The 22,995-nt window shown below is 43.3% G+C and overlaps 1 protein-coding gene across 2 annotated transcripts in view; it reads left to right on the top strand.

Annotated features, from left to right (window-relative positions):
* The first annotated feature begins 260 nt into the window (after positions 1–260).
* MED27 (mediator complex subunit 27) overlaps positions 261–22,995 on the top strand; it is a 254,777-nt gene continuing 232,042 nt past the window's right edge. Inside the window, exons 1-2 of one of the 2 annotated variants that reach the window (XM_060250725.1) lie at positions 261–635; positions 8,243–8,387. In XM_060250725.1, coding sequence (XP_060106708.1) covers positions 430–635; positions 8,243–8,387 — 351 coding nt within the window. In that variant the 5' untranslated portion in view covers positions 261–429. The remainder of the gene's footprint in view (positions 636–8,242; positions 8,388–22,995) is intronic. The other variant, XM_060250726.1, reaches the window with a different exon arrangement.

The following is a 22,995-nucleotide window of genomic DNA, read 5'->3' as shown; positions in this document are numbered from 1 at the left end:
GCGGCACCTTTAACTCTAGCTTTGTTCTACGGCTTCAGACCAACACAGCTGCCCACCTGAATCCACAAATGGGCGTTACGGCCTTTCCCTCAGGTGCAGCTCCGTTCCCGCCTTTTTTGCTTTTTCCACCCAGTTCTTCCAGCCCTCTCTTCCAAGCGAGAATCTTGGCCCCTAAAGACTACAGCTCCCAAGGTGCTTTGCGGCAGAAAACCCGCCCCGCTCTGTTTTCTGTCCTCTCTCAGCCGCCTCCTGCTCCCTAAGCATTGCATTTCCCACGCTGCCTCGCGGCAAAAGCCCCACAGTTTTGTCGGCAGCCCAGCCTTCCGGCGTACTACATTTCCCAGGCTGCCTTGCGACTACCTTTCCACTCTCTCTACCTCCGGCGAGCGGTGCGGTCGCGGCTGCTTGGGGGTACCTCCGGTTTTGGAGATGGCGGAGGGGGTACTGAGTGCCGGCGTCAACCTGGAGGCCTTCGCCCAGGCCATCGCGGCCATCCAGGCGCTGCGCTCCAGCGTCACCCGCGTCTTCGACTGCCTGAAGGATGGCAAGCGCAACAAGGAGACACTGGAGGGCCGCGAGAAGTGCTTCATCTCCGCCTTCCAGGAGAGCCTCAACTCTGTCAGCCGCGACCTGGGGTGAGGAAGCCCGCGCTGGGCGGGAGGTGGGGTTGCCAACCTCCAGGTGGGAATGGCCAAGGCTTTTTGGGTATAAAAAAGACCCAGCAGGAACTCATTTGCATATTAGGCCACACCCCCTGACAACGCCATTGTCACACATCGGACTTTTGTAGGAAAAGCCCAGCAGTAACTTATTTGCATATTAGGCCACACCCCTGACAACGCCATTGTCACACAGCGGACTTTTTGTAGAAAGAGCCCAGCGGGAACTCATTTGCATATTAGGCCACACCCCCTGACAGCAGCATTGTCACGCATAGGGCTTTGTTGTAGAAAAAGCCCAGTAGGAACTAATTTGTATATCAGGCCACACCCCCTAACAGCACCATTGTCACGCGTAAGGCTTGTAGAAAAAGCACAGTAGGAACTCATTTGTATATTAGGCCACACCCCCTGACAGCAGCATTGTCACGCATAGGGGTTTGTTGTAGAAAAAGCCCAGTAGGAACTAATTTGTATATCAGGCCACACCCCCTGACATCACCATTGTCACACGTAAGGCTTGTAGAAAAAGCACAGTAGGAACTCACTTGCATATTAGGCCATACCTCCTGACATCAGCATTGTCACACATAGGGCTTGTAGGAAAAGCCCAGTAGGAACTCATTTGCATAACAGGCCACACCCCCTGACATCACCATTGTTACATGTAGGGCTTTGTTGTAGAAAAAGCCTGGCAGGAAATCATTTGCATATTAGGCCACACACCCCAACACCACCATTGTTACACATAGGACTTTGTTGTCGAAAAAGCCCAGCAGGAACTCCTTTGCATATCAGGCCACAACCCTGTCACCAAGCCAGCCAGAACTGCATTCCTGTGCGTTCCTGCCCAAAAAAAGCCCTAGGAATGGCAACCGACAGGAAAACACGGTAAGGTTAAGTACTGGAGAAAACCGTGTAATAAACAATTTTGTAAGCAATGCTCAAGCGCCATAAATGATTATGTATAAAGTATCCTAATATGTATTAATACAGTTAATCATACACAATTCACAATTAAACAGTATGCAATCAAATTAATCGCTTAATTAATTATAGTGAGAGCCAGTTTGGTGTAGTGGTTAAGTGTGTGGAATCTTATCTGGGAGAACCGGGTTTGATTCCCCACTCCTCCACTTACAGCTGCTGGAATGGCCTTGGGTCAGCTATAGCTTTCGTAGGAGTTGTCCTTGAAAGGGCAGCTACTGTGAGAGCCCTCTCAGTCCCACCCACCTCACAGGGTGTGTGTTGTAGGGGAGGAAGATAAAGGAGATTGTGAGCCGCTCTGAGATTCAGGGTGGAGGGTGGAATATAAATCCAATATCTTCTATAAGCAACGCAGAGAGCCCACATTTAAGGAGACAAGCTCTATACTTGAATTATGTCCGAGAAAATGCTGCCAATTGAAGACTGATGCTGTTATGCTGGTAAATTTTCTTTAGAAAAATGCTGACATTCAACCACAATACCGTGTTGATAGTAATTTTATTCAGCCAAGGAATGCCATAATTTGTCAAAGATGTAGTGTTTCGATAGCCTTTGTCTGTATTAATGCATATTAGGATACGTTATACATAAAAATTTATGGAGCTTGAGCACTGGTTACAAAATTGTTTATTACATGGTTTTCTCCAGTACTTAACCTCCAGGTGAGGCTTGGAGATATTCTGCTTTTACAACTGATCTCCAGACAACAGAGATCAGCCCCCCTGGAGGAAATGGCTGCATTGGAGGCTGGGCTCTCTGGCATTGTATGAGGTCCCTCCTTGCACCCAACTTTGCCCTCCCCAGGCTCCACCCCCCAAAGTCTCCAGGTATTTTCCCACCCAGAGCTGGCAACCGTAATGGAAGGTAGTAGGGTGTTCCTGTCTCTTCCCCCTCCGCCATGTTGTGTTGATAACAGCTGGAGGAGGAAGGTCTAAATAATTCTGTTGACTGGAACGTTTCTGCTTTAATAAAAATGGAGCCTCCATGTTCAGAGGCAGTATATCCATGTATGGTGGGGTCAGGGTCAAAGAGGGCAAGGAAATTGCTGGATTCGAATTGGGGCCTAGTGTTCATTTTAGTATACGTTTTTGTGTTCTAGAGCCCACTTCTTCAGAGGTGAGGAGGGGGTCCTTAAACTAGGTAGACCTTTGATGGGTGAAGTGTGGAAAAACTGGTAGTGCAGACAAGTGCATGGGGGACAAAAGTTGCCGGTTTCTATCAGTGGGTGATTTAAAACATGGAAACTACATGTTGAGGTGCAGTGTACCAATAAATGTCATGTGCTGGAAATGACCAGGGCTGGATTTTTGCTGAGTGGAGCTTCCACATTCAGTGGTAGTAAACTTTTGAATTACACATAAAAGGTAAAGATAGTCCCCTGTGCAAGCACAGAGTTGGACCATGCGCTAGGAAAGGTTAAAAGCAGTGGTACAGGTTTGAACCCAACCCCCTTCCTGCACGTTCAGCCCCCTGGGAAACAAGCAGGTCTTTCAGTGCCTGGTCTCTTAAAGAGGGATCCCCTCCCCTCTCCTCTCCAGGGAGCTTATTCCAGAGTGCAGGAGCCACAACAGAAAAGGCCCAGGCTCTGGTCAATCCCACATGCGTCCCTCTCCATAGTGGGATAGGCAGCAGATGGCTGCCTGACCATACTTGATGCACAGGGACATATGGAAGGAGATCAAATATATGGATCCCAGGTTGTGAAGCTCTTTAAAGAAGAAGAATTGCAGATTTATACCCCGCTGTTCTCTCTGAATCAGACTCAGAGCGGCTCACAATCTCCTATATCTCCCCCCCACAACAACAGACACCCTGTGAGGTGGGTGGGGCTGAGAGGGCTCTCACAGCAGCTGCCCTTTCAAGAACAACCTCTGTGAGAGCTATGGCTGACCCTTAAAGGTTATAACCAGCACCTTGAATTGAACTCAGAAAACAGACTGACAGCCAGTATACCTGTTTCAGAATGGGCAACTTGTGTTCTCAATGGCTAGCTCCTGGCAGGAATTGGGCTGCCATTTCCTATACCAGTTGTAGTTTTTGGTTTGTCTTCAAGAGCAGTCCCATTTAGAGCCTGTTGCAATAATTCAGCTGTAAGGTTACAGAAGCCTCGATCAGTGTAGCCAGATTGGCTGAGTCTTGGTAATGGGAGAGGTGGTGAATCAGAGGCAGCTGGTGCTTCTCAGAGCTTTTTTTTGGGGGGGGGGGGTAGAAAAAGCCTAGCAGAAACTTATTTGCATGTTAGGCCACACCCCCTGACATATCCATTGTTTCACACAGGGCTTTTTTGTAGAAAAAGCCCAGTACGAACCTATTTGTGTTTTAGGCCACACCCCCTGACACCAAGCCAGCCAGAATTGCGTTCCTGATCCTTCCTGCTCAAAAAAGCCCTGGTTCTCCAAGTCCTGGTCACCATGTCAGCTTGCTTTTCAGAGTAAACCAAGCTCCGTTAGCACCCCTAGGCAATTAACCTGCTTGGAAAAAGCCAATGCCACTCTATCTAGTTTCAGTCCCTCTAGAACAGGGGTCCCCAACCCCTGGGCCATGGATCAATACTGGTCCATGGTGTGTTGGCAGCTGGGCTGCACAGCCCCTCTGCCCCCCGCCCCCGCAGCAGCATGCAGCCTCGCTACCCCACCCACTCCCGCAGCGCATCCTCCTTCCTCCATTTGTACAAATTTAAGGCTGGGGAAGGCGGTGGTGAAGTGCCTCCCCAGCTCTTTAAAAGCTGATGCCTCCCCCCCGCCAATCAGGTGATCGGCAGGGAAACTGTGGCAGCAGCGCGAGCGACCGTCTGAAAAAGCCACGCTGCCCTTGCCTCCTTCCCACTTCCTTCCCACACTCAGGAAGGAAGTGGGAAGGAGGCAAGGGCAGCGTGGCTTTTTCAGCTGGTCACTTGTGCTGCTGCTGTGGTTTTCCCGTCGATCAGCTGATTGGTGGGGGGAGAGGGGTTGACCTTTAAAGAGCCGGGGAGGCGCTTCACTGCTGCCTTCCCCGGACTTAAACTTGTACAAATGGAGGGGGAGGGGGCGGGGGCGGGGAGGGAGAAGGAGGCGCCGCAGGGGGGAGGAGGAGGCGACATGGGGGGTGGGGGGGAGGCCGAATTCGGTGCCCCACCCTGCTGGCCCTGGGGTTGTGGTGGGTGGACTGGCCCTGGGGCCAAAAAGGTTGGTGACCACTGCTCTAGAACAGCGGTCCCCAACCTTTTTGGCACCAGGGACCAGTTTTGTGGAAGACAATTTTTCCAGGGACGGGTGGGGGGATGATGGTTTTGGGATGATACAATTGTGCACTTTATTTCTAGTAGTTTGGCATGTTGGTTAAGTGTGCAGACTCTTATCTGGGAGAATGGGGTTTGATTCCCCACTCCTCCATTTGCAGCTGCTGGAATGGCCTTGGGTCAGCCATGGCACTCACAGGAGTTTTCCTTGAAAGGGCAGCTTCTAGGAGAGCTCTCTCAGCTCCACCCACCTCACAGGGTGTCTGTTATGGGGGGAGAAGATAAAGGAGATTGGAAGCCGCTCTGAGGCTCTGATTTAGAGAGAAGGGCGGGGTATAAATCTACAGTCTTCTTCTTAGGTGCAAGGATTCTTATCTGAGGGAACCGGGTTTGATTCCCCACTCCTCCAGTGGCAGCTGCTAAGATGGCCTTGGGTCAGCCATAGCTCTTACAGAGTTGTCCTTGAAAGGGCAGCTTCTGGGAGAGCTCTCTCAGCTCCATCTACCTCACAGGGTGTCTGTTGTGGAAGAGGAAAGTAAAGGAGATTGTGAGCCGCTCTGAGACTCTGAAATTTGGAGTGGAGGGCAGGATATAAATCCAATGTTGTTGTCTTATTATTACTACATTGTAATATATAATGAAATAATTATACAACTCACAGCCCGGTTGCTAACAGGCCACGGATCTTTACTGGTCCACGGACTGGGGGATGGAAACCCTGCTTTAGCATACCAGCCTTCGTGACCAGCATTACCTCTGTCCTGTCTGGATTCAACTGTTCTGCCCTAGCCACCTGACCACAGCCTCAAAGCACCAGTTCAGAACCAAGATGGAAGTATCTGCATGAGAGAAAGGCATACATGTAGGACAAAAGAAAATACTACTTTACACAGAGGATGATTGAAATGTGGAATTTGCTGCCGGAACATGTCGTGATGGTCATAGGAATGAACAGCTTTAAAAGGGGGCTAGATAGATTCATGGAGGATAAATCTATCTGTGTCTACTAGCCACGGTGACTGAGGGGAACCTCCACATTCAGAGGCACTAACCCTCTTTATCCCAAAGCCAGGAGGACAACATCAGGGGAAGGCTTTGGCCCCTGTTGCTGGCTTTCCAGGGACTGGGTGGCCACTGTGTGAGGCGGGATGCTGGATTAGATGTACCACTGGTCTGATCCAGCAGGGCGATCCTTACATTCCTATACATAAAAATATTTTAAATACACACACACACATCTTACTAGCACAGACATAAATTGAATTTATGAGTTGGGTTTAGAGCTTTAAACCAAAACTTTTATGAGCAGTGTGGTAGGTTGTGGGAACCACAGATACCTAGATACATATAAACAATCCACTGACCCTGAATGGGTATTTCATTTCCAAGTTATCTGATTCATTAGGTCACAGACATCTTAGTAACTTTTCTCCCAGCAGATCCATGCTTGGGGAAGTTATGTGGAAATATTCCACAGCTACTCTTTGTTTGCTTCAATGCAAGTAAACGTGTTCACAAACTAACAGCAAAAGAGAATAGAGATGTGAGAGCAGGTATGATGTAAAGATGTTAAAGTACTTGAATCTGGATTCAAACCTGCGTAGGTAGGAAACAAACTGAGAGTTCTTGAGCAGGTTATTAGCTCTCAACTAAACCTACCTGACAAGGTTGTTGTGAAAGACAAAATGGAATAATCCCCTGTAGGTCCTTCTGAACCTTTTGGAGTAAAAGTGAAATGCCAATATAATAAGGAAAAAAAATAGCTCTGAAAGAGCCTGTATATGAGACTAGAGCATTTATAACTTGCCTTTTGTACTGATGCTGGTACCTATTGCCACAACATATATAACCTGATTAGTAAAAACTATGAATATACAAATTGACAGTTAAGAAATTGGGAAAAAGTTAGAGTCCAGTGGCACCTTTAGGACCAACAAAGTTTTATTCAAGATAGCTTTTGTGTGCACACACACTTCTTCAAATACATACTTATAGAGGCTGAACAGCAAATTATCATACAGCATGATGAAAATATTTGAAGATATGTGGAGACAAAACAGGAATAACAAGTTGAGTGTATCAGGACAACAGTTGTATGGATTAAGGCGGAGCAACAGTGAAGCAAAAATATGTCAAAATAGGAGATAAATTTGTAAGAGAATCCTTTGTAACTAAGGGAAGTTAGCTAAGACTCCATTGTGATGCCCCATTCGTCTTCTCTCAAGCATTTAGGTAACAAACAACATTTTTTTCTTTTGTTGGGGTGTGGTGCAGTGTTATGTAGGGAAATATATTTCAATTTTCATTGCATTACATTTATTTATTTATTTTCACATTTATATCCCGGCCTCCCCGCCAAAGCAGGCTCAGGGTGGCTAGCAACATTAAATATCCACAATAAAACAATAAAACCATAAAACACTAAAAACAATTACAGTAAGATCAATTAAAATTAACAATTGCACTTTAAATATTGAACAATTTGTAAACAATTTTGGTGCTAAATTCCATATTATGATGTTCGAAAAAGTGTTGTTTTACAAGCCTTGCAGAATTGGGCAAGGTCTCACAATCACTATATATCGTTCACTACATTACAATCACTATATATTGTTCTAAATACTGTACCAATATATTGTTCTTTAGAGGTGTTTTCAGAAAAGTCTATTTGTATATATTGTATTGTATTACAAACAGTATTCCAATATATTATTGCTAAAAAGATAAATGCATAAAAATCTGTATGGTTTTTCTTGATGAGAATGAGTTTACCATATGTAATGAGATAAGGAACTGATAGTCCTCTTAAGTTCTTGGAGGGGGGAATGTTTGTTGCGAGTGTTGTAATAACTCGCAATTCAGCAATTTCCCTCTCCATTCCGTTCCTGAAGTTCCTTTGCAAAAAAACAGCTACTTTGAGGTCACCCAATGAATGTTCTGGGAAATTAAAGTGTTCTCCTGAAGGTTTCTGAGTCTTGTGATTCCTGGTTTGATTTCATTATATCTGAAGTGTGCATGCACATGGAAGCTCGTACCTTTAATAAGACTTGGTTAATCTTAAAACTGCCTCTGGCCTCTTAACTTTTTTCTATTGCTCCAGACCAACACAGCTACCCACCTGTAGGAATTGGAAAGTTTTCTTAGTTGCTGTCATTGTTTCCAAATCTTGTTTGTTTCCCAATGTTTTCAGAATTTCTCTGCAGTTGTAAGAGCTGAAAACTTATTAAAAGAAAACTTGTGCTTTCAAGATGGTTATTGGGGTCTGCTGTTTTTGCTGCTGAAATATAGTAAATGAATTTCTTTGTATACCCTGGCTGGGCTGACAAAACACACTCTCTTTAAATAACATCATTAAATGGCAACTTTCTTCTTCTTTTAGAGAACTGGAGCGTCTGAGCAACCTCGTTGGGAAGCCCTCTGAGAACCATCCTCTCCACAACAGTGGATTGTTGAGTCTTGATCCTGTGCAAGACAAAACTCCCCTCTACAGTCAACTACTTCAGGCCTACAAATGGTCAAACAAGGTAAAAAGATTTAAGCAAATAATTGCTAATTGACAGTTGCCATTCTAGTACTTGAAAAGGCTGAATGTTTTAGCTCTGCCTCACTTGGTGAATAGTCCAAAGTTGAGGCTTGGGTGTTCTGGAGGTGAGCTTTTCCCCCAAGAGGTGACTCGTAGTCCTGCTGTGCTCTGTCAGCTGCCTGTCGAAGCCTGGAAAAGCAGCCCAGATTATCCCCACTGTGCTGCTCTGCGGGAGAAATGGCACAATGACTTCTGTCTGTGAGTTCTTCCTTGCTTAATGGGGCTCTTGACAGAAGATGGAAGGTAAGGAATGCAGCAGAAAGGGGTCCTTTGAGTCCACCACAATCTCCTGTTCTCCTTGAGCTCCCAATATCCTATTTATTTGTTTGCTTTTTTATTTATTTCCGTTGATTACACTCTGCCCCTCCCGTGAACAGCTCAGGGCGGCTTCCAACATAAATACATTAAGATCATATACAATAAATACAATAAAACTCAATCGAAATAATAAAATATACCATAAAACAGGCATCAGAGCTCTACAGGTGGCGGTAGCGGCCATGTGACGTATCAACTTAGGTGGTTATTATTTACAATAATGGTAACATCAATAGGGATCTAGATCACTCTTGCAAGATCAATGATCAAACAAAGATTGCTTGATATAGAGCGCCAAAGGGATAGCAATGATAGCCCAAATTTCCTAACTCCGGAGAAGCTAAAATACGTGGTCGCCCCAGCACCCTACCTCTTCATTTTGGAGGTTCCTAGTCAACAGAGGGCTTTCACCTTGGCAAGATGGCAAGCCCTCCCATCTGCAGTTGTAGATGGGAGATTTAAAAAAGCTCCCATGAAGGAGAGAACCTGTCCATGTGGCACTGATGAGGTGGAATCTATAGAACATGTACTGTTTTGTTGTCATTTCTATCAGGAAGTTCAATCTAATGTAATTTCGCTCTGCTTAATAATTCCTTGGGTTGTTCTGATGCAGATATTTTAAGGAAGCTTTTGATGGATGCGAATCCACAGGTCACCATTAGCTATGCTAAATTTTTTCTCAGTGGCTTGCAGAATTCGGCGTGAAATTTTAAGTATAGATTCTAAATTTTAGAGCTATATAATAGGTCCAGATTTTAAATTCTTATGTATGGATTTTAAATGTTTAATCTTAGAGATATCCCTGTTATATTTAGATCAATTTTATTCTTAAATGTTTTATTGAATAGTTTTTGCTTTTGACTTGTACTGGTCATTGGCCGAATAAATTGATTGATTGACTCTTGCTGGTGGCCTCGAGATATTAACCAAAAGCCATCCAGAAAAGCTCAGTTTTACAGGCCCTGCAGAACTGTAGCAATGTCCCACAGGGCCCTGGTTTCCTCTGGCAATTCATTCCACAGCTTGTGGGTATTGAATAGGTCTTCATTACTCATCTGTGTGCAGGAGCTCTTTCTATTGCTGATAAGAGAGCTGGTGAAAATGTGGCAAAATTCATAGCTTGCAGTTTTTCAACCTTAGTGGGTTTTTAATTAACTAAAATCATGAATCATTTGAATAAAAGAAAAAATGGTCTAGTTCAAAAGGGTCTGGCAGAAATCTGAATTATATGGGGCTTTTTTGTTGCTAGTATGGCTAACATTGTTTAAGGAAAGAGGGGGAAATGTGTAGTATTTTCTGCAGACACATATTTGTGTACAATAACTTAACTTGGTGACTCTTTGAAAACAAGTTTCTATTCAATCTCAGTCTGTGAAACTGGAGTGGGAGCTGATGCTTTAAGTTGTTGGGAGTTCAGACTTAATACCAGGAGTGGAATTCTAGCAGGAGCTCCTTTACATATTAAGCCACACACCCCTGATATAGCCAGTCCTCCAAGAGCTTACAAGGCTTTTTTGTAAGCTCTTGGAGGATTGGCTACATTGTGGGGGGGTGACCTGATATGCAAAGGAGTTCCTACTAGAATTCCACCCTTGATAAATACATTTTTTCTTTATCGCCTAAATGATGGCTCTTCCAGAAGATCCTCTGCTCTGATATGTGCTGTCTAACAATTGTGTTAATGGCTGGGGTTGACTTTTGTTTACGGTTACGTGTTGTGTGTTGAATATTTTCCATGATGTGAAGGGTTGTATCTCTTGATCCATTCTGTGAATGGCGGTGCTTTCTTCTGGCATAAAGAGCCATCTGCTGACGCATGAGCATTTGTGTTGTGTATAACCTGTTCTAAATTGTTGGGAGACTTTCCAATGAGGAGAAGGAAACATGCTTTGAAATACAGGAATGCCTTGGTCATTAGGACAGCTCCATTTAAGACTGTGTGAGTTGTACATGTGACTACCAGCAGTTGGCTTTCCATCACAAATTAATACAGCTGTCTGCCCCGTGGCACAGAGTGTTAAAGCTGCAGTACTGCAGTCCTAAGCTTTGCTCACGACCTGAGTTCGATCCCCGGCGGTAGCTGGGTTCAGGTAGTCGGCTCGAGGTTGACTCAGCCTTCCATCCTTCCGAGGTCGGTCAAATGAGTACCCAGCTTGCTGGGGGGAAAGTGTAGATGACTGGGGAAGGTAATGGCAAACCACCCCGTAAAAAGTCTGCCGTGAAAACGTGAAAGCAACGTCACCCCAGAGTCGGAAATGACTGGTGCTTGCACAGGGGACCTTTCCTTTCCTGGCATTGAAGAAGTGAATGATGACGTGTCTGTTTTGAATGGTTTTGTAAAGCATTAAAGTGGAGGTGGTGGTTGGTCAAGCATCTTTAACTGTGATCAGCTATTGCATAAAGCTGCAGATGCCCTTGCATAGGTAATGGCTGGCCTCTTTAATAGCCTCTTGGTGTAATTTTATGTGGGAAAAGCTGGGGTCTTTTACTCCAACTGATTCATGGTGGGGAGGGGGCGCTGCCTGCCTGTCTTCATTTCAGGCAGACTCATCCTCCCCTGTACACTAACAACTATCCTTAAACCAATTTTGTCTTTTATAGCCGTGTGGGTTTGATTTGTGTTCAGTGTAAGCCAAATGCGTAACTGAATTATCTCTGTGGTTCCAAATAAAAGCCAGGAGGAACATTTTGATCTCTAGGATGTCGTTGACATATATATTTGCTTAACATGGTTATCTGCAAAATTGAAAATTAATTTATGACAGTTGTTTAGAATTTAATTTCATTGTTTCGTAACAGCTACCATATTTAGGGGGTTTTTTGTGATCGTTGCTTGAATCTGACTAAATTAAGCATTTTGACTAGCAGTGCTCATCTATGCAAGTTCACTCAGCATCCTACTCATCTCTGCTCAATGGAACTTACTACCAAGAAAGTGCTCTTAGGATTACACTGTAAATGAATGCTTTCAATAATGGCTGTTATTTAACTTAGATTCAGGGGTTTTATTGCAAAGGAACTTCAAGAACGGACTGGAAAGGGAAGTTGCTGAGTTATAAGTCAAGCACTCAAAACTACTCCCCCAGGACTTAACAGGGATATTGATGTCTTATTTCACTTCATATGCTAAACTCATTCAGTCCTTACATTTGTATTCTCGTCAAGAAGGGCTATGCATCCTCTTTATATTAGTGTATTTTGAATTTGGAATAGTAGATCAGAATAGTGATTGTAATGTAATGACATGAATATTAGAATGTAATGTCATTTAGAATGGTAGACTGGAATATATTTCTCTGGTCTGGTGACGAGACATAACACTGCACAACTAATTACCCCGCCTCAAAGAAAAGGATGCTGTTAGTTGCCTCCATGCTTAAAAGCAGATGGCTGGAGCATGACAACAGGGTTTCAGTTAATTATTCTTAGCTTTCTGAATTAAGGATATGTTAACACATCACTAATTTTGATAGATATGTTTGCTTCACAGTGTTTCCCCTCGAAATTCAATCTAAACGAATTGTGACCATATAAACTTAAGCAAGTTATTCCCGTTTGACCCTTGCATCTGTTAAAACTTAATTATGTTGTATGCTAGTTTGCTTCTCACCCTCTAGCTCAGGGGTGTCAAACATGTGGCCTGGGGGCCAAATCAGGCTCCAGGAGGGCTCCTATCAGGCCTCCAAGCAACTGGCCATTATCTGCTTCCTTTTCCCTCTCTCTTGCCTCCCTTCTGCATAACAGCTTGTTTTGCAGGCCTTGCTCAACCACACAGGAGCTACAGAACAAAGCCTCTCTTTTCTCCATTGACTGAGGCCCCTCCCTTGGGGAGGAAGGAGGGGAAAGAAAGCTTGCTTTGCCAGGCTCTCTCAATCGCCCAGCAGAATTACTGAGCCAAGCATCTCTTCATTCTGTTGGCAGAGGCTCCTCCCCCCCCTTCCCCCCTGGTTCCCTGGGGAAGGAAGGAAAGACAGACCCAGAGCTTCCTTTGCCCAGTTCCCTGGGTCCCATAGTAGAAATACAAAGAAAGCACCTTTAAGATCAAGCGCTAATGCTTTAAGCAAAAAAAAATTTTTTTTAAATTGTGTTTGTGTTCTTTATAAAGGTCTCATTTATGTCAGATCTGGCCCTCATAACAAAAGACTTTTACACCCCTGCTCTAACTTTATGTATGGACTGGTAACTTGCATTCCAGTGTATCTGAAGAAGTGTGTGTGTGTGTGTGTGTGTGTGTGTGTGTGTGAATACCGAAACCTTATACCTAAGATAAGACTTTGTTAGTCTTAAAGGTGCCACTGGACTCAAACTTTGTTCTGTTATTTAACTGACCACCTGTCAGAGAACCAAGTGGACTGATTCTGAGATAATCTAGGACCATTGGTGGTGTTACCCTTTACCAGTATTTACGTTTTGAGCTGGTTAGGTGGGAAGACAGGAAGTTACTCTCAGAACTTGTATTTTTGTGTATAAAATAACAAACCTTGTCACAGTTGGAAAAGGATGGGATTTTTGAAGAAGAAGATGCGGATTTATACCCCGCCCTTCTCTCTGGATCAGAGACTCAGAGCGGCTTACAATCTCCTAAATCTTCTCCCCCCACAACAGACACCCTTTGAGGTGGGTGGGACTGAGAGGGTTCTCCCAGCAGCTGCCTTTTCAAGGACAACTCCTGTGATAACTATGACTGACCCAAGGCCATTCCAACAGGTGCAAGTGGAGGAGTGGGGAATCAAACCCGGTTCTCCCAGATAAGAGTCTGCACCCTTAACCACTACACCAAACTGGCTCTTTATTTAAGCTACTTTGTATTAATGCCGGAGAATTCCATGTTAATGCGTTTCACTGCAGTTGCTGAAACCAGTTTCAGAAACCATGTGGTTTAGGGTACTTATAGGGGACAAACGTGTGATCAGTTTGTTTCTCAGCACTTAATCGTTCTGTAAACAAGCCATGTTCAGCAATTGCTACCTTCAGAATTTTGCAGATTTCTTTTCTTCCTTGTTCGGTTTCCATCGTTGGCGCTGATGCATGAATTGTCAGAGCACTAACAGGGAGGGCGGTCACTTGTAACTCTGCCAGAAAAAAACCACCGTTGCCATACTCTTACAGCCTGAGGTGATGTACTGAGCCGCTTTTATGATACAGCACTTTTCTCTTGTGCCAGCAACATGTGAGCATCCTGGATTTGCCCGTTTCTTTTATTCCTTTTCTCAACAGCTGTTTTGAACAAGAGTGCCTGGAATAAATGGGCCATTTTTATGCAACTTTCTTTGCGGTAGATCATCAGTATTTGGCAAGGGAAGGCTTCGGTTGCAGTGATGTGTGGAAAAGCTTTCTATATTTAATTTTTAATTTTTGACCCCTGGGTGGCTGGCGTGTTGTATTTTTCATGAGCTGAGGCAGGACATCTCCCTTTCCCCCCTCTGCCGGAGTTGCTCAAGCGTTAACTATGGCACAGTAGAGCTTAGGCAGGATAAAATGTAGGTCTGGATGGAAAAAAGGATTTGTAAGGAGCAGGTATCCACTAATAATTTTAGTATCTAAGTTAACTTGAAGGGCTTTGTTTACAGAGGCCAGACTCAGGATTTCCATGCACTGAATCCAATGCAAAATCCTCTAAAATGCATTGAGAGCAAGAGGGTTTTCTCTTATTTAACACTGCATGGTCTTGATTATTACGTCCCCCCAAACTACCATTAGTCTTAATACATAAGTGAGCAAAAGAGAAAAATAAGATGAGCCAGCTTGCAGGAAGCAAAAACACAGTGCTCTAATAAAGCAAAAAACATATTACATAACTGTACCAAAATAACAATCTGTGTGATGGGTTGGATTCAATCAGCTTTTCTGCTTGTGAGAAAGGGGACAAAGAGGATGGATCCCTTTGCTGATCAAAAATGTTATGCTGGGGATTGTGAGCCCTATATGGATAAAACCCTTGTAGGATGGGGCTTGTAATAAGGAGCAGAACTGGACAAGGTTGAGTGGAAATAATTATTGGATCCAACCCAGCACAATGGCATGAAGCGCTGTAGTCCTATACATTTTCATAAGAGGTGACATGTGAAATAATATGTTTATTTTGTCATTGTTCTGGGGAGTTCAGGGTAGCTAAAACATGGGGAAACAGGAGGACCATGTAACCCTCACAACAGGCCTGTCAAAATAGGTCTGAGAGAGAATGAATGGTGGGGGGAGAGAGAGAGAATGAATGGTGGGGGGAGGGGGAGTGCATTTGAACCCAGGTTTCCCAGGTCCAATTTGGATTCTGATCACTGCCATACTGGCTGTCCAGTGCTGCTAGGCTACACTTGCTCATTAGGTAATTACTTACTTTGTCAACAGCAAACTATGAACTAGAACTTTCTATTACAAGAACTCGCTTTCCTTTTTAATATGTGTTGAATATAGGGCTTTTTTTGAGCAGGAACGCAGTTCCAGCTGGCTTGGTGTCAGGGGGTGTGGCCTAACATGCAAATATGTTCCTGCTGGGCTTTTTCTACCAAAAAAGCCCCAGTTGAATGTATCAGGTGAGTATTTGAAACCAAGGAACCATTCCTAAAATTTGTTGCCATACTCAGATAGCATGAGGATACCTGGCAGTTGTAGTAGAAGCAAGAGATCAGTGTGTTTTGTTTGCAGGAAATCCCAGGTCTGATTCTTGGCATGCTCATTTAAAATCCTCTTGAGTAGACCCTAGGCTAGATAAGCAAAAGGGGATGCAAAATTTGAAGACATGGATCAATTTTTTTGTGGGGGAGATGCAAATTTGGGGGGAAATTGAAATACATGCAATAGTGACTTTCCTATAAACCTACTTTTACTGATTTAATAACAGAAATACTTCATTTATACTTAGCATATAAATTGTGCTATTTGCATATTTAAGGAAATTAAAAGTATAAATTTTTTCAACTTCTATAAGAAAGTTGTAAGCTTACCCGCACTTTAAGAGTTGCAAACTGCTGTACCCTGTGCTACTATAGCACATGTATTTTTATTTCTGTCATCTGATAAGCAGAAAGGAATAATAGTGAAGGCAGAAAACAAATGCAGTAGTGAAAACAAGAGTGTATTATTTGGGCAGAAATATTCTCATATAGTCACAGAAGGTTGGATTATCAGTATATGTATGTGTTTTCTTATATGTATCAGAATTGCATCTTCAATCTTTTCAATTTATATGACTGGAGGTCTCATGCATAGCTAAAATCAGAACTATAGTTATACAGTCAACGAATAATGATACATGAAAATACAGAGTTTATAAAACTAGAAGGTAGATAAAGGATAATAAAACTTTGCAAAATTTATAAATACTAAAACCTTACTAGTTAAAATTTACCAGTAAGAACGAAAGAATGAAAACTGAAAGTCTAATAGATGTGTCTCTCCTCGGTAACTAGTTAGAAATTATTATTAACGTTTCAGTGAGATTATGATTGCCAAGGATTTTGCTACCGAGACAGTTATTTTAGGTTTAGCATCCACCAGCAAATGAGAAATAGCCCATGGCTCCAACAACAGATGGTTATATCCAGTAGGACCTAAAAACTGTCAATAATAAAACAGTAACAAGTGCATCAAGGTCTCAGTTGCACAGGATGCACAAGTACAAAGCCTGTCTGAATAGGGAAATTACGCAAATCGCTCCTTTAGTTGCACCAATGGAAAAGCGTTTAATCTTGTGAGGACAAAAGCAAACCTGTGAGTAGGAGCTGTGAGGTAGCTTAGGTAAGCAGGAAGATTCAGCAGAGAGAGGATCCCTAATAAGAGGAGAACAGCTTGAGCTTGAGCAGCTGTACTATCTCTATCCATAGGGCTTTTTTTGTAGTGAGAACGCCTTTGCATATTAGGCCACACAGCCCTGATGTAGCCAATCCTCCAAGAGCTTACAGTAGGCCCTGTAAGAAGAGCCCTGTAAGCTCTTGGAGGATTGGCTACATTTGGGGGTGGGGGTGGGGAAAGGGGATGGCTTAACATGCAATGGAGTTTCTGCTACAGAAAAAAACCCTGTCTATCCATATTGGATGTCTTCAGGTCAATCAAGTATCCAGGCCTCTTGTTATCTCATTTAATATCAAGAGAGGGGAGACCAAGCAATTCCAGCTTCTCATCTGTCAGTCTTGACCAAGCATTTTTAGAATTGTCCTGCATCAACAAGTATAGAAGGACCCCATATGATGATTTAGAAAAGCAGATTTGCGGCCAACCAAGCTCTGAATTCAACAGAGTGTTGCACAAGCTCCAATCTAAGTGCAGTTCCTGCCACAGATTTTGGGACTCCCAGTATCCAACATAAAAACTGAATCAATATATTATCTGAGGATTCAGAAGCTTTGCTTATCCAGATGGCTGCCCCATATGCAAACTGGTAGATTGCTTTTTTGCATTGAAAACTCTAAAGCCATCATTATATATTGACCACCTGTAGAGTAATAGAACCATAATTTTGGATTTACTGAGAGCCCCTCTTGTTCGCAGTGCTCCATAAAAGCATTAATTGTTTTCTGGAGGCCAACTTCAGATCTCAATAATAAGACTATATTGTCCTCATGTAGCAGCTTGGGAAATTCCTGACTCGCTAATATAGGTACACAATGAGCATGTTTTTAGATATAAGACACCATATAATTTACAATGTGGGAGCTCATAAACAACTTTGTTTTACTCATTTCACAAGTTGAATATAGTTGGTAAACTGACCTTCTGGGTCATAGCGTATTTGCACAGAGCGTTCCTCATATAATTTAAAAATAAGCCACAAAAGCGTTTTGTCTATTGTAGAATTATTTAATTTAGCCCACAAATGGGATCTAGAATCAAAGGCGGCTCTGAGATCCATGAGCACAAGATAAAGACTATCACCTGCCTTGGATGAAGACAATGGTCCAGGGGAGAAGAACCTGCCAGTTCAGGATAAAGAACCATGTCAGCTTCCAATCAATAACTCAGAATGAAGGAAAGCTGCATATATTTTACCCAAAGATGAAAACAGTCCGATTGGCCATTTAGCTGAATTGTTGCTTTGTATGGTTGACTCAGCCTTCCATCCTTCTGAGGTCAGTAAAATGAGTACCCAGTTTGCTGGGGGTAAAGTGTAGACGACTGGGGAAGGAAATGGCAAACCACCCCGTAAAAAGTCTGCCAAGAAAACGTCGTGATGCAACATCACCCCAGAGTCAGAAACTACTGGTGCTTGCACAGGGGACTACCTTTACCTTTCCAATTATAGCATGCTTCCACAAGGCTGGCATAATTCTTGTTTTATTAATTTGGGTGAATAAATAGGCCAGAATGTTGCTCCACCAAACAAAGTTTGATCTTAATTAGTATTAAATCTGGCCCAAGTGCTTTGCCTGAATGCGTTTGCTCAATTGAGTCAGTCTTCAGAGAGACAAGGGGCCAAAAAAAAAATCAGTTAAAGGGTATTCAGTTTGAACAGTTTGAACATATTTAGATGTTAAGTTAACCTGTAATATTGAAAACACTTAATTTGAGAGGGGAAAAGCCCAACTTTAAGAAACATTTCAGTTATTCTCTCGATATATTTCATGAAGCTTTTTTTAAGTGCTCCCCCAAACATTCTTATTTTTTCATCTGAAAAACTGAATAAAGTTATCTGAGAAGAGGAAGAGGAATCCCCCTGCCCTGAATTTTCATTTTTTTCTGGGCCTTCCCATCTCCAGGCACACCTGAATATCTGAAGCAGGTAATTTTCCCAATGGGGTTGTGGAGCAGCATGCGCTCTGTTCAGCTTAGATGAGGGATCATGTTGTGTGTAAAGGAGTGATTTTAAACAAATTAAAAAGGAGGAAGATGTATAAACACATGGCTATTAGTCTATGTTGCCTAAGTGTATTGTGAGTAAGGTGGGCTAATTCTTGTCATAGAGCAGAGGTGGCTCTTTCACACATATTCCCCTGCTTCAGCCGGGATATAAATCCAATAAAATCCAATAAATATTGTATGGCTCTCAAAACCACCACCACCCTGTCAGCTCGCCTGGAGAAACTTTTCTCTCATTAAATCACTTCTCCAAGCCAAGCAGAGCTGGCAGCTTGTAGAAGGCATTTAAAGTTAAAGTTGCTTTCTTTCCACCTCTTCATCCCTCCCCATCTATTTTCCTTCCTTCCTTCCTTCCTTCCTTCCTTCCTTCCTTCCTTCCTGCCTGCCTGCCTGCCTGCCTGCTCTCAAACATCTGACATTCATGTATTGCAGCTCTCAAACATCTGATGTTTATTCTACGTGACTCTTAACGTTAAGCAAATTTGGCTACCCCTGTCATTGAGTAGATGGGTATGTGAAATATATTTCCCAAGCAGGTTTTTTTAATTTAAAAAAGAGAGAGAAAGTGAAACTGATTTCAAAAGGGCCAACTCTGCCTCCTCCCTGTGTTCTTTGTGCATTATAATTTAATAAAGATGTATTTAGTTAACAGACGAACAAGGTAATGTCATTCTCTTGCTCAAAATTTTTATTAAGACAATTTTTATTTTACTTGTTTAGTGTTCCCTGGAGCTAGCAGATGACTTTTATCGTTGTGTTGGCTAGTGTTTTCAGTGGAAAAAAGGCTCATAGAGGAATAATTGAGCATCTGCTTGCTGTGATGCAAAGTAGATTTTCTTCTTAACTTTTTATAAAAGGATACAGTTGTGTTGTTTACGTCGGGCTTAATGCTACTTAAATTGCATTAATGTGGTAATTTTTTTGTCTTCAGACCTGTTTTGGTGTCTATAACTTGTCTGCTGCGGTGGTAAAATGGGTGAAAAAGATCAGCTAGTACTTCTGTAGTTGAACACTTGATTCTCAGTCACAGCATTTATTAGAACGAAATAGTCTGAGGGTTTGGATAGATGAGGTACTTCATCCCAGGGCAGTTCATTAAGTAGACTGAAGTGGTAAACCTTTGACTTGGTAGGTGAAGTTCATACCAGGTTTTTGTTTTGCAAGACGAACATCTCCTCCTCCTCCTTACTAGCTATCCTGTTGCCAGGCCTCAGATTCAGCAGGAGCTCACAGGAGCACAGCTCCTGAACCTTTTCTGAGGGTTCCCCCTCTTCCTCCCCACCTACCTTGTCCATTGAATAGTAGGTGCAGCTGCATAACAATCCCTGGATTAGGAGAGTGGCCAGCCAGCCACCAGGGGCTTTGCCACACCCCCAGCAGCCCTCATTAATCCCTGGAGAAGCCTGCACCATCCTGTCTCCACTTCTTATGTGATTTTGGGCGGTGGGTGGCTTGCTGGCCTTTTGATGGGGGTGGGGTGGGGCGCGGCCCAGGAGAGCCTCAAGTGAACGAGGCCTGCTTGGGCTATCTGGATCTCTAGCCAGCCCAAGGAGGCCTCGCTTGCCCGGAGCGCTCCTTTCTTGCATCAGGTTGCTTTTGGTTGGGGTGGCAGCATATGCTAATGAGTTTTGCTAATGAGCTCCACCACCTATTTTTCTTCAAAATGACCCCTGCCTGTTGCTACATGTGGAGTAGAGAGGAGAGGCACAGCACCACTATGGCACTGTTGTGGTCAGATCCCCAGGGAGCTTTAGCAGTCTCCTAAAACAAAATGGCAGATCTGATAAACATAAAGAAATACAATTTATGTAATAAAGTTACAGAGTGTTGGTTAGTGTCATTTTATATTACATTTGCTTCACCTTTCTTGGGATTTGAGTTAAATATTTGTCCTTACCTGCTGCTTGCAATTATCTCTCGTCTTCTATATAGTCACCTCCTCTTTGCCCATGGGGTGTCACTCGTCCTAGCTCAAGTGCTCATTTGAGACTATTATGTTACCTCATTTTTCAGTGATACTCTTTTGTTAATAATGTAGTAAAATAAGTTCAGGTTTGATAAGAAAGTAAGCAGTGCTAAGCTTTATTTTCTCCCAGATTTCTGCTTTTTGGAAGGAGGCTTGTTTTTTCCAACATGGCTTTGCAGTTTTTTTCCAACATGGCTTACCAACATGGCTTTACAAGTTCCAGAAACTTTATACCTTTAGAGTCTCCAGAAAGATGCTTGCACTGAAGGAAAACTGCCATTAATACATGAATCCAGTCCCTGATTTAAAGCTGAAAGTATAGTTAAAGCTTATTTAATATCTATTAAAGCATCAACTTGTTTATGAGGTTCTGTTTCACTAGAGACACACAAATTGTAATGCCTTGGGCTCACCGTTATCTAATTTTGGAATCAAACCTTCCCTTTTTTTTTTTTTTTGCTTGCATTACTACCTAGTGTTCTGTTTCTGCCAGTACTACAGTTGCAGTACTCTGTCCACTTAATTGTAAGGAACAGGATCCAGACCAGGGGTGGCCAAACTTGCTTAACGTATAAGCTACATAGAATAAATGTCAGATGTTTGACAGCTGCAAGACACAAATGTCTGATGTTTGAGTGCCGGAAGGAAGGAAGGAAGGCAGACAAATGGGGGAGGTGAAGGTGGAAAAAGAACAACTTTAAATGCATTCTCCAAGCTGCTGGCTGGCTTGGCTTGGAGAAGTGATTTAAAGAGGTTCAAAGAGACAAATATTTTACCCAAGCTGGCTGATGCGGGATGGTGGTGGTGTCTTCAAGAGCCACGCAATATGTGTGAAAGAGCCACAGTTTGGCCACCTCTGATCCAGACCAAGGTTGCTGAAATAGCAACAGAACTGTCCAGCTAGGTAGAGCAAGATTGAAATAAGATAAAAGGAGATAGAGTGACTCTTGTCACAACCCAGGCTCCTTTCCTTTAGAGGAGAAGGGGTGGAATGGGGCATGGCCCTTAAGGAGGGCAGCAACCCTGTAGCAGAACTAGGAGAAGAGCCAGGTTGGGTGGCAACAACAAGGAGGAGCAGTCAACAGGAAGGCCCACCAGTACTAGCTCCCTGTGGTGCAAAGGGCTCTTCTGGTGTAAAGGCCTCCTTGAGAGAAAGGGATTGGTCGCCAGCACGAGAAAGGAAGAGGACTCCTCAAAGTCTTCTTTGAGAGGAAGGGCTTGGTTAAGATTAGGAGTAGGGAAATAGGAACTAAATGTGGTCAGGTGAAGAGGAATAAATAGCCTAATTTGAAGGTACATGGGGCAGTTGAGTATTTATTAGATTTATATTCCACCCTCCCCATCAAAGCAGGCTCAGAGCAACTTGCAGAACAATAAAACTCTACATAAAACCAATTTAAAACATATACAAATATAAAACAATAAAACATTAGACAATACAGGTGCTATATCAGAAATCTTAAGATGATGATGTCTTTAATGATGGTGGAGGATAGCATGTCTTTTAAAATCTAATTCACAGCTTCAGCTGGTTGCATCCGGATGATCCATGAAGACATAAGATTGGATCTGATGGACTCAGTTCATTCCTTTCAATGTGGCATTGAAGGCTAGAAGAAGGCTGTGGGCAGGCATTCTTGGGGCCTTTGCAGACTTGAATGTACCACACCTCTTGAAGCTTCAGAAGCTGGCATTCCTAGTCCCAAGGGCAGACAAGAGGAGCTTTGCATGCCTGACCTGGACAGTTGAGCTACCCTTGGCTTAAACCTATAAGAATGATGCAGTGGCTAGGGCAGGAGCGTAAAAACCTGGGAGATGGACCCAGGTAAGGAAAACAGCACTAGAAGCAAGGTGTAAGTCGGTGGAGATGAGTAGTAGTGATCTGGCTGAGGTGAGTAGCGGTGAGCTGGTTGCATCAAAGGGTGATGATTGACCTCTGGAGTCAACGATGCAAAGGACCAAGTTTCACAGTTCTGGTGTGTTGCCTCATCTCTGGCAACATGGAGAAAAGATGAGTCCACCTCAAGACGATGTGATCACTGGCCCTGGAGGTTTTACATATCTCCTGGTCCCAGCAGGTTCTGGGGGAGATACCAAAGAGTCTTTGGGATTATTAGTGAGATAACAGCAGTGGTTTATTTTCATTGTGTAAGCTTGTCATGTTCCGGGAAGGAAATGAACATGGCAACCAGTCATTATTTGTGACTCTGACTGTTTTGTACACTTCATCGTCTATGTATGTCGGAGAACTTGTATGCCTTCTTCCACACTGACTTCACAAGAGTCTTGAGGTTGTTGCAAACATAAGAAAGTTACATTTGTTGGGTTATGTGGATTACTGATTTTTAAATGTTGGCCAGGGTACAATAACCAGTGGGGTTTTCAGCTTGTGCTTCTACTTAAGCACATTTTAACTCTGCCCTTCCTCTAAGAGTCTTATGGTTCTTCCCTCTTCTGGTTTACTCTCACATCAACC

This window comes from Heteronotia binoei, chromosome 12 (assembly GCF_032191835.1).
Source record: "Heteronotia binoei isolate CCM8104 ecotype False Entrance Well chromosome 12, APGP_CSIRO_Hbin_v1, whole genome shotgun sequence".
Taxonomy (NCBI): domain Eukaryota; kingdom Metazoa; phylum Chordata; class Lepidosauria; order Squamata; family Gekkonidae; genus Heteronotia; species Heteronotia binoei.
The sequence above is the reverse complement of the archived record's forward strand: the minus strand, read 5'-3'. Positions and strand labels throughout refer to the sequence as shown.